At 40.8% G+C, this 19,433-nt stretch overlaps 1 protein-coding gene across 3 annotated transcripts in view; it reads right to left on the reverse strand.

Moving 5' to 3' along the window:
* Positions 1–271: 271 nt before the first annotated feature.
* LOC122812232 (adhesion G protein-coupled receptor E2-like) overlaps positions 272–19,433 on the reverse strand; it is a 1,489,088-nt gene continuing 1,469,926 nt past the window's right edge. For all 3 annotated transcript variants that reach the window (XM_044084588.1, XM_044084589.1, XM_044084587.1), the window contains one exon: positions 272–722. In XM_044084588.1, coding sequence (XP_043940523.1) covers positions 660–722 — 63 coding nt within the window. In that variant the 3' untranslated portion in view covers positions 272–659. The remainder of the gene's footprint in view (positions 723–19,433) is intronic.

Consider the following 19,433-nt stretch of genomic DNA (forward strand, 5'->3'; position numbering starts at 1 on the left):
ATCCTACCTAGAAATGAGGTTACTGTCAGGCAGTGGGTAATAAATGGGGGAGAAGGACAAAGAAGGGCTTGAGTGGACCAGAAGATTCACCAACATATATTGCAAAGGCACATTTCCCTAAAATCAAACTATAATATCTGATATTTTCCAGTTTGGAAAAAGATGTTTAAATAAAATTTTCACAAGTTATAAATAGGTAAATATACTGTTTATCAACTCTTTATAGTTGCCATCCTACCAGAAACATTATTTTTCAATAAAACTGGAATAATTACTGAAAAAACATAAAATTTGCATTTATTTAAAATAATACACATTTGAAACATATAAATGGATGGCTGTACTTTGACAGTAAAAGAACTAGATCACTGTTAGTTAATTCCATTAATAAAGGACCATATATACATACAGTGATGTGAAAATTTACCGACCACACCAAAATAAATACATTCTCAATTGTTGTTTTTATAAACAGAACATTAGGGATAACCATCCCTAGTGACATCCTTTAGACACATGCAATAAGTTTTACATATTCAGAAACATTTACTGTATCAAAGGAAGATATTGGGTTGATTTGCACTTGCAACATTCAGTTTTAACTGAGATGAACGGAAATATATTATAAATCTTTGTTTCACACTGTTTCAGATTCACTTTCATTCGATATTCTTCTTGGTTTTCTCATTGTTTTTTATTAATTCCATGTTATAAGCTTCTGCCTAAAACGTAGTTAAAGAAACAGTTAAAAGTTATTACAAGGATTCTTTGGAAAGTGCTAGTAATAGTTTAGATCGTACATCATTCATTCAGAGATTCATGTATGTATTTTGTACAGTAACTCACATCATCACTATTTGCTTGATTACCTTTGTAAGTTTTTATTCATATAGTGTTTAGTGTCATAATCTGTTTTAAGTTTACAGGAGTTTATATAAGTAATTAGTGTCGTCCTTGCACTGAGTAGTTATATTCTACACAGGAAGATTTTTAATATGTTTTGTAAACTTGCTTTATATCAGCACACATTCCCTGCCATATTCCATAACCTACTGATTTGTTCAACCTGACAGCCTCCCTCTAAATACTAACTTATGACTCTGAAAAATGACATCCAGTATCCAGTGTGTTTCACCATTCTTGGCTCCAGTCAATGTCATGTAGATTATTTTTTAACCTTTGAATTCCCATATTTTCTTCTGACCCATATCTATTACAAGATGAACCCCGAAAAACTAGATGCTGAAATGTTGTCAGTGCTATGCTTCCTAGATCAAAAAGAAGAAGAAACAGGACTTTCCTCCTGAAATTATGTTTTTTCAGGTGTTTGTTTTTCCATTGTGCATGATGATTATCATTCCTCTTCCCTATCAGACACAAGACAATTCATTTCTTAGCAGTGGGGGGGGGGGGTCCCCAGATCCATTAGTGCAATAGCCATCTGTAAGGGACAACATTCAAACAGCCTTCACAGGGTTTGTGCTTTTACTGGCAAGTCCCTAACTGACCATTGAATCTAATCTTAAATAAGAAAGAGAGTTTCCATAGGTGGAAGTTACTTAGCATCTGCATGACTGCCCTTTTGCTGGTGGATGACTGCATGGTCCTGTCTCAGGATCCTTTTTGTAATAATCCCAGCTTACTCACATTATTCCATGGAGGAAATTTGATAAAGCCTACACAATTGCATACATGGGAGTGAAAGATTTTAGATTCAGTAAGTGCCGCTTAGTGGCATGTAAGCGAGTGCAAAGAAAGAAAGTTCTGTTTAATGCAAATTACTTCATAAGCTGGTGAGTTTTATGCAAATGATCCAGGTGGAGTGATCCAACAAGCATAAAGGCATCTGTGTAGAGTCTGTGCCCGTGTCCTTAATGTATGTGAACATTTCTATGTACAAGAGTGTCCATGGAAAGAAGGGGATATAAAAGTGCACAAATATGAACAAAACTCCCCTGAAATAGTTCAGTCACATACAGTAATGTGTGACAAATGCATTGTTGATATCTGAAAATGCAAGAGAATAAGTAAAAATATATTTTTTATGATTTTGGCATGATTGTGCTGTGTGCTGCAGTGAGGAAACATGCCTAATTGAAAATAAATAAATAAATAAATAAATAAATAAAGGAAAAAAAGTATTTTATAATACTTGTCAGAAATGTATGAGAGGATGTTACATTGGGTCTGTACAATGGTGCATTGGTACTGTTGCTTAGGTCATATGGCTATGAACCATGTAGTTACCAGGCTGTCAGCATGGATATGCATGCAAATGAGGTGACTTTGTTGAATCACAAAAAGGAGCAACTGTGTTCGCAGATGCCTTCTGTGTAGGCTGCTATGCCATGTTGCTATTAACACTGGATGTGGATGCCAGCAGGGAGTGTGTGTCCAGTTACTTTTAGGAATTGTTTAAGACCCAGTGCATGTGTTTACATGGTGTGCTGCATAGCTGAAAGTGTTCATGTAAAGCTTAACTTGTGTGCATGGCAGACTAGTCACATGACAGTGAAAATTCTGTAGGAGTGAATAAGCTATGCTGAGTAACATGGCACACTGAGGTGTGCCGCGCACCAAAGTAGGACCATTAAATTATGTTAATTGCAATTTAGGCAGGTGAAATGCATAATAGGTTGCCAATCACACATGTTGGACCTACACCAGACCTGTATAAAGTATGATACACCCTGCAATTGTTTTTTCCCTCAGGACTCTGAACCACTGGAGTACTGACTTGGAAATGTTAACTGATTTGATAATTCTACGGGCTGCTGCAGCTATACTACATCTGCATGTACTAGAGGCTGAAGTCAATGCTGTTGGTGCTGCTGACAATAGGCCTAGGCTGAGAAGGAGAAGAATGTTCAGGCCCAGGGTAACCTTCCAGGAGCTACATGAGCTGGAGATCATGGAGCGCTACAGGGTGGACAGGGACATATTACAAGAGCTCAGTGAGCTCTGCCACCCTCAATTCAGACCCAGAGACAATAGAGGGGAACCCATCCCACTAGAGACAAAGGTATGTGTAGCCCATAGAATACTAGCTACAGGTACTTTTCAAAGGCCAACTGGAGACATGATGGGGGGGTCTCACAGGATCTGCATCCAGAATACTCCCCCAGTTCCTGGATGCTATCTTCCCACATGCCATTGAGCAGGCATCTTTCCCACTCTCCCATGAAGTGAGGGCCAGCAATATGCAACAGTACTACCATGTAGCAGACTACCCTAAGGTAGTGAGTGCCATATACTTTACCCAAGTACACAGCAAAGCTCCACCTGGTAAACAGGTAGAATCTATATTAACTGAAGGGGGTACCACTCTATCAACTGCCAGATCATGTGCAATGCCCAGGGGATTGTCCTGAATGTGTGTGCTGGCAGCCCTGGCAGTTATCATGACTCCCATATCTGGCAAACATCACAGCTGTACCAGATGTTTGCTGGGGGGGGGGGCATCTTACATGACCATTTACTGGGGGATGTTGGCTATGCCCTGGAAATGTGGTTGATGGCATCCATCAGAAATGCACACACACACCCACAGAAGAACACCATAATGAGGCACATGCACAAACTACAAACATCATAGAGTTTATATAAAACAACAAAGACCAACAGTGAGTCCCAGCTCTACCTTCCAGATAAAATTTATTCAGTTGAAGCAAATCCTTTCTAGCTCGGCCAACAGCCTTTACAGAGTAAAGCAGTAAAACTCATAAAACACTTTTCAATATATACAAAAAACAAGTAATCAATCAATTATGCAATCAAACAATTAAGTCACATATACAAAATATATTTAAAGTCATAGTCTTAAATAAGACAACATTGATCAGGAAAAGATGTTTTTTGTTACAAAGTACACTAATTTTTCCATAATTATTAATAAAATAATTATGGAGTACTGGAACTTTATTAAGAAAGATGTTGTATCATTAAAAGACACAAAATTAATGATATCATACAAAAAAGGTAAAAGTATACAGGATTTTTTAGTACATAGTATTTATAAAAAAAACCTGCATCAGTGGATTAAATACTGTGCAAGATGTGGGAACATTCCCTTGTGGAAAATGTTCCATTTGCAAACATATAGTGAATGAGGTAGGTAAAATAAATGGAAAAAATTTCACTACTAGAGCTAAATATACATGTATGAGTAGAGGTGTTATTTATGTTATATTTTGTAATTGTAATAAATACTATATTGGGGAAACAAAAAGAATGTTAGCGGAGAGGATTAAAGAGCATATTAGAGATGTAAAAAATAATAAAATTAATAGTCCCATTGCTGAGCACTTTAATTCTGTACATCATGGAAATATTGAACATATAAAAGTTTCTATTTTGGAACATGTTCCTCTTTATTATAATGATTTAGATGGGCAAAAAAATATATTAAGACGAAAGGAATCTATTTTGATTATGAAATTTGGGACCTTGCAACCATATGGAATGAATAGAGAATGTAATTGGCAATGCCTTATTTAAGACTATGACTTTAAATATATTTTGTATATGTGACTTAATTGTTTGATTGCATAATTGATTGATTACTTGTTTTTTATATATATTGAAAAGTGTTTTATGAGTTTTACTGCTTTACTCTGTAAAGGCTGTTGGCCGAGGCGCTAGAGAAAGGATTTGCTTCAACTGAATACATTTTATCTGGAAGGTAGAGCTGGGACTCACTGTTGGTCTTTGTTGTTTTATATATCATAGAGTTTATGTTTGGGGTGCTCAAGTCACAGTTCCAGTTACTAGATATATCTGAGGGAGCCCTGCAGTATTCTCCAGCCCCATGTGCACATATATTCACAGTATGTGCTATGCTACAACGTATGATCCTGCAGAAACAGCTGCAGCAGGAGCAGCAGAGGGAAGGGATACACAACCCCCCCCCACCAGTGCCTAGGTCACCACAGCCACAGTCACAGGAGTACTCGGAGGAGGAACACCCTGCTGATGTCCTTGTAGGCATGCTTAGTATGCACTGGCATTGCCTGAGAGACAAAGCATAGCACATTCACTGACAACCTAGGGCCCTAGGTTCTGACACATTACTTCTACTCACATACAGAAATTAAAAAAATGATAGCAGGCAACCCACACATCCTGTTCCTACTCAAGTATTGGCTGTGTACTGCTTGCATCAGACAAAGTCAGCCCTGATGTACGGTTGTGTCAGCTACTGCATTTGCAAGGCAAGTCCATATCCTCTGCAGTATTCATAGGGGTTATTATGATATGGCATTGTATGGAAGGATCTGGTACATTATGCAAGTGAACATAGTGGGCTACTTGCACAGAAATTCCATCCACATGAGACTACAAATACCCATTCCACTAACATGTTTCTAGGGTTATTCACTAGACCCCATGCATGGAATACTCATGCAGACCTTCTGCAATAGAGTACTGATACATCTGTCAATGGAGATGTTAGACTGTAGGGTGACGTGATAGTCAGACTGTTGTGTCTCCCAGCAGAAGAAGTGGTGGTGTTCCCTTAAAACTGCTGTAACACAAACTCCGCAATGGTATAGCAGCATGAGAGGCAGTCTCAGGACAGTAACAAAGAATTTGATCATACATTCTTTATATCTTACTTATAACAGGAATAACTATATACATATGCCTGAAGTTGAATGTGCAATGAATGGTTATTGTCTGTCAAACAGCCTGTGTGGCTCAAAGGACTAGGGCAATTAGAAACTCTAAAAAGTGGTGTATGTGCCCAAAAATGAAACCAATAATCCAAATATAGGCACCGAAGACCAGGCGGATCCAACACACAAATGTTTATTAGCAAAAACCACACAAACACGAAAAAACAAGTTGCATAAAAGGTGTAAATGCAGTTCCCCTTACATTTTCGTCTCAAAGAACTTCATCAGATGAGTGTGTATATCATAATTACTTGTTTAAAAACCTTTGTCTCTCTCACTTTAACCAATAAATTACTCCAAACAATTAGTTATTAAAATCAACAGGAATATAGTCAAGATAAAATGTTTAAATGTGTAAAACCTGATTTAAAATGTCAAGTATTAAAAGCCATAGTATAAAAAGTTTATATATAAATAAATGTGTATAAATATGAAGTAGTTATGAATGGGAGTTACAATAAATAAAATTAAAATGTTGTGTCTTTTGTCTTTTCCCGGTTAGGGGTCGCCACAGCAGAACTCCAATCCGCTAATGATTGGCAGTTGATTTTTACATGCCGAGTTGCCAGCCCTGATGCACAACCTTCAACGAAGGTACGCACATTCATGTATGTCTCCATGCAGAAGACTCTAGCTGAGAATCGAACCGGACAGCATGTTACTGTGAGGCGACAATGCTACTGCAGCACCACCACCGCAGATATAATACATAAATAACTCCTGTGTTTGTAAAATAATAGTAGTAGAATGGTACCATCTAGTAGAGAAACACATAATAAAATTATATCAAACTGTACAATGTAAACCATAATAAAATGAATCTTTTCATTTAGTTAGTGGAATGAGTAGTAAAATTGCATAGAATATTTTAAATTGTTTACAGTTTTGCTGATCTAAGCTTTAGTACAGGCTTCAGTGATACCACGTCATTTAATCCTGAGTGGTTACAGGCTTCCAAGACCAGTTGCCAGTAAAGTTCCCTATACTCTAATCTAGTCTCCCAGAGGCCACCCCTGGGGTCTATAAGTATTACGTCTATTACAAAAATATAGTATTCTGAATTCTTGCATACCTGAGAGTGTTTGTACAAAGCATTATTTTCATTCATTCTCCTCATATCATATCTGTGTTCGTACATTCGTTTTAACATTCTTTCTGTCTTTTCCGCATAGAATGAGTTACAAACATTACATAGGGCTATATATATCACACCTTTCGTGATGCAGTTTGCATAACCTTTAGTATTGATATGCTTATTTCTGCATTTCAAATATATGGTGCCTCCAGTCCGTATGTGTACACACTAGGGACAGTTACCACATTTGTGTTTGGCTTTTTTGTTACTAGGGAAAGTTCCATAATTACTTTGATGTGGACCTCCCTCTAGCATCTTTTTGATGTTTCGACCTTTCCTATAAATGTATTTGAGTGGTTTATCAAATATAATATTTAAATCTGATAACCCTGCAAATTAGTTCCACTCGTTTTCAATAACTCTCCTCACCAAGTTGATTTTATCGTCATAAGTAATGGTTAAAGCTGATTGATATGTTTCACTTTCAATATTTTTATCTTGGCCTGTCCTATCTAAAAGGTGGTGGTTTACACCCAAAATAGGAGGAAACCTGTTTTTTCTAGCCTCTGTAACTTCTGTCCAAACATCGGTCAACAAATTACAATGGTAACCTTTAGCCTTGAACATATCTATTATAAATTCACATTCTCTTTGAAAATCATTGTCGTCCGAGGTCATTCTACTAGCACAGACCAATTGTCCCTTTACCACCCCTCTTTTCTGGTGAGGAGGGTGGGCACTGGTGTAATGTACATATGAGTTTGATAATGTCTGTTTCCTATGTATTTTAGATTTAAAGCCATTGTTAACCCTTTGTATATTTACATCTAAATAATTCAACTCTGTATTGTTGAGTTGGTGTGTAAATTTCAAAAAAACTAGTAGTGTTTGAGACATAATCTAAAAATTCTTTAAATTTGTCATCTGTACTAACCCACAAAAAACATATGTCATCTAAAAAACACCCGTAAAAGTTCCAGTGTTGCCTGTACTCTAAATTAAATACATATTTGTTTTCCCAATACAGGAGAATAATGTTGGCATATGTTGGGGCACAGTGTGCTCCCATTGCTACTCCTTGAAAGTAGTACTATTTTCACTAGCCAGGTGAGTGTATGCAGATGCTACAATGTTTTACTTTAGTGTATGCGATCATAGGACCATTGGACAGTAGTAGCCTAATGGACATCATTGACATAAAATTCTAGTCAGATTCTAACCCTTAATTACATATTTATCACATATTGCACTGTTGACAAGGGACACACACAGAAGCCCTGTGGTGACTTGATAGTCATCCATACAATCATAGAAATTGCCAATGAGGTGCACTGTTTGTCATTAGTTGGGGTTCTGTTTCAACAGTTTGTGACAGTGTGGTACACATATCTCCCCCCACCAGCATGTATTATTAACATCACATTCCAGGTAATGGCACCTGATAACATCCCAGGCTGCAGCCTACTTGCAGCACATTCAGGCACTCATTCAACCAAAGCCCGAGTACCTGCTTTGTCACAAGTGAGTGGAGGACAGCCACTGCCATCACCTTTGCACAAAGATGGAGAACCCACTGATGCAGCAAATTATAGACCCATCAGCCTAAGTAGACTGATCTGCAAGGCCATGGGATGGAGTATCATTGAACTCATTAACAAGGACATTGGCAACCTCAAAACACTCTATTCCTCACAGTTTGGTTTTGTCAGGGGAGGTCATGCCTGTTAAATTTAGTCAACTTCTTTGAGACAGTCTCCAAAGCCATGGACAAGGGCAAGACAATGCATGCCACCTACCTTGACCTGGCCAAAGCCTTTGATACTACTCCCTATTTGGGTAGAATGCATAAACTCTCTCAACTAGGCATCATTCTGTATGTTACCAGATGGGTGGCAAACTGGCTCACTGATAGAACCCACCTACTCAAAATAGGGGAAGCCACCTCAAGCAGTTGACCAGTAATGAGTGGTGTATGCCACGGATTGGCCCTGGGGTCTATGTTGTTTGGGATATAGTTTTCTGAGGTGCAGGCCAAAACCAATGGGCTATGGCTGCCCAAGTTTGCAGATGACTGCAAGCTGGCCACTCCCCTCATGATGTGGACATCCTCCAAGAAAGTCTCACCCAAACAAATGCCTGGTTCCAGAAACATGGCCTCAGAATGAATGCTAATAAATACCTAAACATCTCCTTTGGGGAGAGTGATGTCCCCATAAATTATCACAATAACAACAATGACCTAAGCAACCAATCAGTCGTGAGGGACTTGGGCACCCAGGTTGATAGCAAATTGACTTTTGACCATCATATTGCCTCCGTTGTACAGAAAGCTTTCTACATGGTCCACCTCATTAGGAAGGGTATGCCATCCAGGAATAAGGAGGTCATAACATCATTGTATTCTTCTCTTATAAGACCCATTAATGAGTACAATGCACCTTTCAGCATGTATCTCACAAAGTACATGCAGCAGTGGGAGAGACCACAGAGGTTCTCACCAGGATAATCCAGGGTCTCAAACATCTAACCAACAAAGATAGGCTAAAAGCCCCGTCCCTCTACCCAGTTTCATACAGACTCCTCAGAGGTGGCCTCTGTCTGGCATACACAGCAGTCCAAGACCCCACCTTGATGGGACTGAAGTATATACACAAGTTAAGTTCCACTTGAGTAACCTGCATGTGCAACCTCAAGCTGGCCTGTGACATCAATAGGACTTGTTGGTGGGATACATTTGTGTCCCAGAGACTCCCCCTTCTGTGGAATAGACTACCTCTCAACATAAAGCCAAGTACCTCATTAACCCATTGTAAGTGCAACCTGGATAACTGGATGGGGAACAGAAAATACACTCCTGGAATTCCACTTATGTTCCCTGCTAGACAGGGACACTGGGTGCTAACATGTCAGAACACTTGTTAAATTCTTGGGCAGGATAGTAAGGGCCTCAAGGCCAATAGCCTAGTGACTTCCTATGATCCTATGTCCTTACAGAAGGTAATACATGTATCATTCCATTCACAGATTTGCAGCATGTCTAATACAACAGGGTGTCACACTGCCCTGTATGCAAGGCAGAGATCACTTCTGAGTGGTCTATATGACACAAGGTACAATGCCAGTAATTGCACATGATCCCTGCAGGACAAATACTGGGGACTTGAAGTTCCCTTGTGAGGAAACTTTGTGTTGTGTCCAATTGCTGCTGCTGCTTGCAAAGGTACATGAGAAAATGGCTGAGGCAGGGAAATATTGGGATGCTGAAGGAAGAGCACATTGAGGTAATAAACACAGCATTATCAAGTGGCAATGCCCTCACTAATAACATCAGCATGATATACTACCCATCCCTCCTTTGTAGAGGCATGGTGATCTATGGTAAAGTAGGTGCAAATCTGTGTGGCCAGGCCTGTGTGCCCATATATATCAACCTGAGTGTGTACATCTGATGTGGCTTTTGACATGCTACATACCAGGGATATTGTTGTTACAAATGGAAATGATACTACAGAGACATTTGCTTGGGGTTATATGAGTATGTGAGCAGGCATATGTTCATGAAGGCCCTCTTGTGGGGCAGTGACATAACTAGAAGATTGTATGACTGCTCCCAGTTTGCTCTACCATGAGGTGCTTCCTGTGTTCCTGGAAGCTACAGCCAAGTTTATGCAGTTGCACAGGTAGCACATCTTGCAGTGAAGATATGGATGCCCATGCATGTACAGAGAACTTGTTCAACTCTTGTGGTCATTACTCTGGCCTTTCTAATCTGCACTCCCTGTCAGACTACCAGACAGCACACTGGATGTTGTGTGAAATGATGTGGGAACAGAGACATATGTTTCAGTTACATAAATGTACAGTCTGTCATACATAAGACAAGTGTGGGTACATGCACTTTGGCCAAAGGTGCCTACCTCTCTGCAGTGTGCCTCAGATCCATGGCATACAGACATGCACCATAAAGCTGATGATGGCCAGGCTGCATGAACTGTTGTGATATTCTGACCTGACAGGCATCACTGCTACTGTGGTGCTTGCCTAAGCAACCTTGCACATGTATGTCACCAGACATTGTACATCACAGTGCGATACTGCAGCTGTGCTCCAACTCACCATCTGTGCATTACCCTACTGAAACACAAGAACCCTGGAATACTAGGCATATACATCATACTGTAATGATTGCCCAATTGCTACTCAAGGCATCTACCTAGTAAAGGATATGTCAAGACTACAGAGCCTTACATGAAGTGGGACAACTATGTGGATGAAAAAACAGGTTGCAGCCTGCACCTCATGTTTAGTTTGCTACTAATGTTTTGCTTTTGGTGTCAGATGAGGTGTAGGGGCATGGTATACCAGGAGAGATTGGTTGTGCTGAGACCAGCAGTTGTAGTAGCCAAGCACCAGCAATTCAGGGGATGCCCCTCTTGTTTGCCTTCCTCACAAGGTAATTGTGTCAGCGCAGTTCACACTCTGCTTAAGTGGTGTGCAGGTGGAGGATAACTGTGTGAACAGTACCTCCTTACCTTTCCCAGGGTGTACATATGAATTTGCCCCCCCCACACTGCTTGCCTATGGTCTCTACAGACACATACATGTTGGTAGACTACTTTCTTGGAAGCCATGCTGGAATTAAAGTCAATACATGTTTGCACACAGAGCAAGTAACATGCAGTGATAACTGGTGTCACCAGATGTCTCAGTAGTGTCATATTTACAGACATGAAAACACTTATCTTGGAAATGATAACTAAAAACGTAATACATCTGCAGACACTGGCCCAAATGATGTTTGTGTTGTTCAAGGTCAGATCATGGCTACTCTAAGCTTTGTACCAAATTCATTGGTACAGACTGCAAGGTATGAGGGGGAAAATGACTTACCCCATCTACCATGGCCCGAGAATGCATTCATCAAAATTAAGCCATCAGACATTGTAGACACACTATGGAGGTGTTTTACAAATTTGCATTTCAGCCACTGGACCGCCAAGTGTCTGACAGTCGTTATCTGGGAGGATAGGTTTTGTTACGCCAGTGCTACAATGAGTCCAGTTATCAGTGGACTACCCACACATATCATTCCTGGGACTACCCCTCCTAACCATTCCCTCCTCTGCAGTCACAGCCACTGTCAGTGATCTCAGACTGACTACATTTGCAGATAATTGCAAATAAGGGACTGTCATTCTTTTGCACACAGAGCCAACAGTTACCCAGAATGGGCTGACACACACATTCAGTTGCTGCCAGAATCATTGACAAATACTACATGCCAAGGTATGCACAGTACTATACTTTTGAAAGTCAGCCACCCCCTGAACAATGCCATATTGTCTGCTCACCTTCAACAGTTGACCCAGTAGGCAGGGACTTATGAACACAGAGAGAGATGTAGCCTTCAGCTTTCACTGATCAGTAAGATGTGGGACTTCATGCACTGTTGTACAACCTATAGATAAAGGTATGGCATGTAAATCCCAGAATGTCATTGTTACACTGTATGCGGCACTCATCACACCTATCACTGAGTGTAATGATACCTGTGGTATGTACATACACAGGCATATCTGACACCTGCAACAGACACAGAGGTCCCACAGCAACCCAATGCACAGTGTACATAACATGTCCAATACATAATGTTTCAAGGCTGAAATTGTGTATTCTGTTCACTACATACTTTGGAGGGGAGGTGTGTGACTGGCATACAGGAAGCTGTCACCTCTCACTGTGTACCACCTGCACATCCAAGAAAGGACTAGTACGGGATATACCTGTTGTACACAGCTGCAACTTGACTGTGGTATATATAAGCCATGATGCAGAGACAGGTATGTAACCATGACACTACACACTAGATGTAACAGGCTCCCCATCCATGTGAACCACACTTCTGCTGTAACACACATCATGTGTAAGTAACACAATGGGATGCAGAACAACACAAACATAACTGGATGAGGACCAATGTCTGTAGTGGCACATATCCTATGCCACTACTTGTAGATGTGTCAGCTCTCAGAACCTTGCTTACACATATCAAGGAAACTACATCATGTCAGAGATTATGGATGCAGGAGTAGAATGCATGATGCCATTGTCCCTGCCAGCCTGTGATTCACATATGAAGGTATGGAGCCATGCACCTCTACTGCTTTACCTTTGTGAAGACATTTTGATTCTGTTCTGACATTCCTTCCTGTGCTCTGATGGTTATGGGTTTATTGTAGCATTGTAGCCACAGGTGTGTCCCAAAATATCTGGAATCTGAAACATAATTAGTTCTATGAGGCATCATTCTTTTTTGTAAGTATACAGCCATTACAATATCATCCAAGTTAATCTACACAACATAATGTGGTGTACTCGGTACAACCACCAGCAGACAACATCTGTCAGTGACCAGTACAAGTAGCATGAGAAAGGCAACAGTGGATTAAAGGACTACAGAGCAATCCCTACATCGATGACAAGGATAATAGGGATGTGGCACAGGTATCATCACTTGCACAGGGTGTTGTGTGGTGATGCAGGTGGCCAAGGTTGACCCAGTAGGTTGGCAAGCATGTGTGTGAGTCAGGAAGGGAAGCAGGTAAGCTTGACCATAGAATGTGCCGTGTGTGTCTGCAGGTGACCTGATGTTGACAGTGGTGTGTCAGTGTCTGCATGAACACAGTCAAGCACAGTGCTAGCCTACATGACTGTATGTTGGACAGCGTTGAACCATGCATGGCAGAGCTGTCAGTTCAATGTCTGCATCCCAAAACTGGGAACTGACTCTGCCACGAGTTGCACTTGCACCTCCATGCACATGGTCAGAAGCAGCATTACTACCTGAGGGAGACTGCTGTCTGCTGCGATCATGTCCTCCACTAAAATACCCAGGACCATGAACCCATGGCCTGCCACATCTTGGTGTGGACAGCACACTCACCTTTGGGGCACTAGATGTACTGCCACTACAGGAGAGTGAGTGAGCACTGCCAGGTGGACTCTCAGCTGATGTAGTTGCTTAACTACATCTACGGATCCGATGCTCAACTCCAACCAGACTTTCCATCACAGATAATGACCATTCCAAGACAGATAATCTGTGATCTCTGTCAGACTACTGTCTTTCCATTGCATCAGTCAGCCGATCCAGGTTATCTGCAATGTGGTGGAGGCAGTCTCGGATGTCAGACTGTGCTGCATCTATAACCCTGAGCATTTATCTGGAGGTACTTTGTGAACATACCTGTGGCCCCATGATGACCCTAAACATATGCCGAATGACACGTGACTGGACATCTGCAACAGATGGTGGATGGACAGCAGGCCTCATACGAGCAGCTCTATCAATCCGCCTGTGTGGAAACTCACCATCTTTTTGGCTATGGCCAGTATCAACACTCACTGCAGCCATAGTACCCACACTTTCCTGTTCAATGTCTACACCTTCTGACTGTCCAATGTCTGTGGCCTCAGGGGGCTGGGTATGTGTAGGCATACTTACTGTGCATGGTGATAATGAGGGCAGAAGAGGGATGTCAGCCACTGTGACAGATTCAGCCCCTGAAATCCCCCCCTTGCCTCACTTTCACCACCATCATCATCAGAATCTGCAGAGACACTAACATCAGGTTATGAGGGGGACAGAGACCAACCCCTCTGGTCACCTGTGATAAAAAGGGAAAAGCGGTACATTGGTGCATGCACTACTATGGTCTACAGTACTATTTTGCAATATATGTCAAGTTGTATATAATGCTGTCAGTATTACAGACGTGTCTAACCTGCCTCTCATATACCAGGACCTGAGGACATTACTTCCTAAAAACTTCTTTAGTTGCTTGTAAATGAAAAGCTCCTTATTCAAGCCTCTCATGAGCAACAATTATGTACACTGCTGACATCTGCCAACACTCTGCATGGCTGACACATAAGGAAATCTGAACTGTCCTACAAATACTGCAAATATATCAGTGTGGTCAAACTACAAGGCATAAGTATGACTGCAAACCATGTTCCACTGGTAAAACTCTGTGAGCTTGGCAATCATGCAGATAGTACATCAATCCAGCTGTCAGGCCTGGAATGACACTTTACTTTCACTTTAGCAAGTACAATGCACTCAATGTATGTCTGTATCACAACAGTGTTTTGCTTTCTAAGGCAGGATCATGGTTACATATGATTCCTGATGGTCCTTTGAAAAAACTCAGGGAGAGGTAATGTAAACAGCAACTCATGTTGGACTATGACAGGTTAATACGTCCACAGATCTCGCATTTACAATGCATACTATTTTACTTGGTATGAAGGTCAAAATCTGGCCATGAGATTCACACTGCAACTGACCTCTTCCCCTCCCAAGAAAATAATACCTGCTACACACATAAAAGTAAGTATAGCATGAAACATGGAATGCTATAGTATTCCAATGCTTATACAACTAAGCATACCTGGATGCTCATCTTGTGTGGAACCGACGGCACCCACAATTATGACATACCATGTAAAGGATGTCTGGGAGCTGTCCTGTGTTCCTAGGTTCACCAAGAACTCCTCTGTAGCTGACAGTGGTTGTTCCACTGCAGGCCCTCCACTGGTGACAGTGTGATCCCTGGCCTCATTTGCTGCTCTTCTGCAAGTGGAATTTATCATATCAGTGGTACAGTGTCACACCTGCTCTTATGTCCTGCGCTGTATTCCAATGGTATTCACATTGCAAACCATTGGATACACATCTCCTGAAAGAACAAAATGGGAACATATGTCAGGATCACATATATGGCACTATAGTATGTAAAGATTCAGCAATAACAGATGGCTACCAGTAATCACGGCTTGGTTACACATCTCACATATGATAACCATGCAAACATAGTAAGGGTGTGTATGCAAGTAGGATAGTGACAATACTCATCTCTGCCTGCTTGTGCCATGACAGATACTGTTGTATGGTCACACAACCAAACCAAAAGTCCATTACATTGTGGCCTGTATATGTAACCCCCCTGTAATATGTAAAACAAACAGTGCTACACAAGTAGCAGTGTGGTATTACCACCTCTATCAACATGAAATTCCCAGCAGACTGGTATACCTATGTAGCAGAGAGCATTCCACCCATACTGTTCACTAGTTCCTCAGTAGGTCTAAACCATCTGCAGATCAATAACATGTTAGATGTACACTTTACTCCAGGCTTACTGCTGTAATCCCCATTCCCCCTAGGTACATGGACAAATATGAATCATGCTGGAAACAAAATGGTTACATACCTGATGGAGTATACTCCTCTGTTGAACAATACCAATATACAGATGTTGTGGCATTAGTAGAACTATGTTTTTCTTAAAACACCTGTTTTTACTAGCGGGTGTGTGGCTTGGTGGGTTGATCCACTGTTCTGCAGATGTAAGGGTCATGGGTTTGAAGCAAGATACAGATGTGCATTTTGAATGTACTTAATATATTGTTCCAAAAGCATATATCAGTACAGTGCTATTTGGCATATTTAAGTGATGCAGAGCACCACGCAGTGTCACACAAAAATTTTTTAAAGAAAAGAAAAATGGGGAGCTAGGACAGTGGTGAAAAGGTGTGCAGGAATGACATAGTGAAAGGCAGGTAGGGATGTATGGGACAGGAGTAGGAAAGAGCCATAGTTATCTATTTCTCATCAACAACAGTGCATTTTGACAGATCTTTTAGCTGAATTTGGACTGTAACCCTAGAGAAGGGTGATGACAACCTAACTCTGTTGTGAAGCCAACTGGACCACATTACATGTGTGTGTGTAGTGGACATGTATGCCAAATGGAGAGCTATGTTTAGAACAATTTTGTTTTTGGGACAGGTGCCCATATTTTTTTAATGTGAGAGTGGAATGTTGGGGAAGAGACATAGGTACACATGGGGGAGATAAGTTGAGAAGGTGAGGAAGCTTTTACAGACAGATAAGACAGACAAGACAGCAGACAGGGTTGGTGTGTAACACAAGAGGTTGGTGAACACGTTGGATGGGGAGGGTGCTGTGTCTAAAGAACATCCACAAGGTACCAGCTTTATTCCAGTCTGCACCCATGGAACTGTCGGCACTGCTCCTTCACTGCCACTGTGCTGGCAGTAGTGGAGGCTGTCTGGGGTGAGGCTACCCCACCAGTGTGGTGAGCATACTCTACATCCAGTGCAGCTGGCCTCCAACAGTTCAGTGGAGCAACATGTGCACCATACCTAGTATTTCATCAAGGGTGACAATATCACTCCCTCCACCGCTGCTTCCAGATGGGAGCCCAGCACATTGGGCAGAACTACTTGATGCCACAGGTAGTGCAGCGGCAGCAGAGGGGCCACCACCAGGCTGCAGCACAGATATGCTGGGCCCTGGTGACTTGGCCAGGGGAGCAATGGTAAGTGGATCACCTGGAACTGGCTTACCTTATCATGCTGTAGTAAATTAGATATAAACATAAGTTAAGTAATAACCAAACCAATGTTGTATTAACATAATGGAACATAATATTGACTAATCCAAATACATATTATGGTATATTATATGGAACACAACAATAAATAACATAATGGTAAGTATAAAAAAAAACACAAAAGGCTAGGCACCAAAAACCTCCACAGCAATAGAAACTGAAGGACACAATGATAAAAAGGCTGCTGAGGATAGGCTCCAGAGTCTCAAATAAACTTAACAGATGCAAGGAAGTCTCAGCTGAGCAGTACTACTTTATTGTAACTCACACCAGCGCTTTCACAAATGCTTCATCAGGTGTACAAAACATCATAAACACCTGCACCTTATATACATAGTAAAATAATCACATGACATGCTCTAATTAATTCTTAAAGACCCATTCATAAAACTCTATTATAAAAATAGTAGCATATATATTAAAACAAACAATAAAAACTTTTTGCAAATAATACCTTACCATATATAAATATAAATAAGAACATATATAGAAGTATATTATTTATAATAGGGGAAAAATACATTACTTAAATAAAGCTCTTTTACTAAGCACAGGTTTTATTGGAACATGGTCATTAAGACCATGTCCATGATTAGCTCTCAACATCACTATCCACTTGGCCTCCGTCTCTTCAGTTCTACCTCTAATATCACCCACCCTTAGATTCTCATACGTCCTGGATAGAACCATAAAAAGAAACTTGTGCTGTGCCCCTTTACTTAAAACATGTTTAGCTAATGCATTATTGCAACTACCTTTACTAATGTGGTAATTGTGCTCCCTTATTCTATCCTTCAAAGCACGATCTATCTTACCAACATAGAAACATTTGCATAAAATGCAAATAGCTAAATAGACCACGTGCATAGTTTCACAATCTACCTGTACCCTAATCTCATATACTTTACCTGTATCAGGATGTACAAATGATGTCTCCTCATTGCTAAACCTACATTGTGAACATTTACCACAAGGCTTAGTACCAAATGAATTAAACCTGCACTTAATTCCTTTAACATTAAATAATGTCCTTTTTAGCTGAGACTTCCTTGCATCTTTTAAGTTTATTTGAGACTCTGGAGCCTATCCTCAGCAGCCTTTTTATCATAATGGTAAGTATGTTAACAGAAAACCAGTATAAAATAACCCATAAGGCCAAATAACAGTTAGTTTAACAGAATATATTAATATCAAATCATAATAATAAATAACATTAATAAATTAAAGAAGATAAGGGGTGAGGAGAGAGAGAAAAACATACCATTAGTTAACTCACAGATGATATTACTATGCAGACTACTAATACATACTTATACAGGTGTGCAGTGTTAGTTCTGAGTACAGTAACTCTGAGCCTTGTAAAAATGATATTGCACATACATACCTCTCAACCTGTTAGCATGGGACATTATGAGCCAAGCACTAACAAATGCAGGTACTCAACTACAGGGAACTGTTTCACATACTGTGTTCATACATTACTACCTAGGTGTTCTGTAAATGGATTTGCAAATAAATTGCATTCCAGGTAATCATTTATCTGATAATCAAGGACTAGACAGATTGGGCAGTTGTCATTACATTACAAAAAAGTGACCACACTCACACCTCATCCTGACCAAGCGCCCTGCATGAGACTGGACATTGCAAGCCCATTCAGCTGCAGCTGTTGGAAGAGAAGCAAACCATTATGCATACCAGTTTTGCACAGATTCAGCTTGTCTATTAGCAAAGTAGTAGCACACATACTTACATACCTGTGGGGTATGCCCAGACCTAGCCTCCTGGATCCAGGTGTCCAAGGTTCCCCTCTTCCTTTGCTTCAGGTCATCATAGTAGGGACAGCACTGCTCACCAGTGCAGGGGATACCAGTTGCAATGGTAATATCCCTGGCCAACCATTCCCAAACTTCAGCTTTACATTCTGAGCCCTGGTAATCTCCCTGCAGCAGCCGGGGTTTGTAGTTTCAGACTAGGAGTCCAACAAACACTCTGGACTCCTGCACACCCCACCTCTGTGCCTGAAAACGTGCTTCCTCACAAACACCATCAGGCATATCAACACGTTACTATGGAGTCCAATGAATGGTGTAGAATTCCCACCTATTGGCCTTAATATAGGCTGCTTTCCCAGCATTGCATGTCATACTGCAACTTTCAAAAAAGACCGCACTGCTTAGCATCACACAAACCATTTTAGCA

The sequence above is a fragment of the Protopterus annectens genome, chromosome 9.part0 (genome assembly GCF_019279795.1).
Source record: "Protopterus annectens isolate FY-2018-M chromosome 9.part0, PAN1.0, whole genome shotgun sequence".
NCBI lineage: Eukaryota > Metazoa > Chordata > Ceratodontiformes > Protopteridae > Protopterus > Protopterus annectens.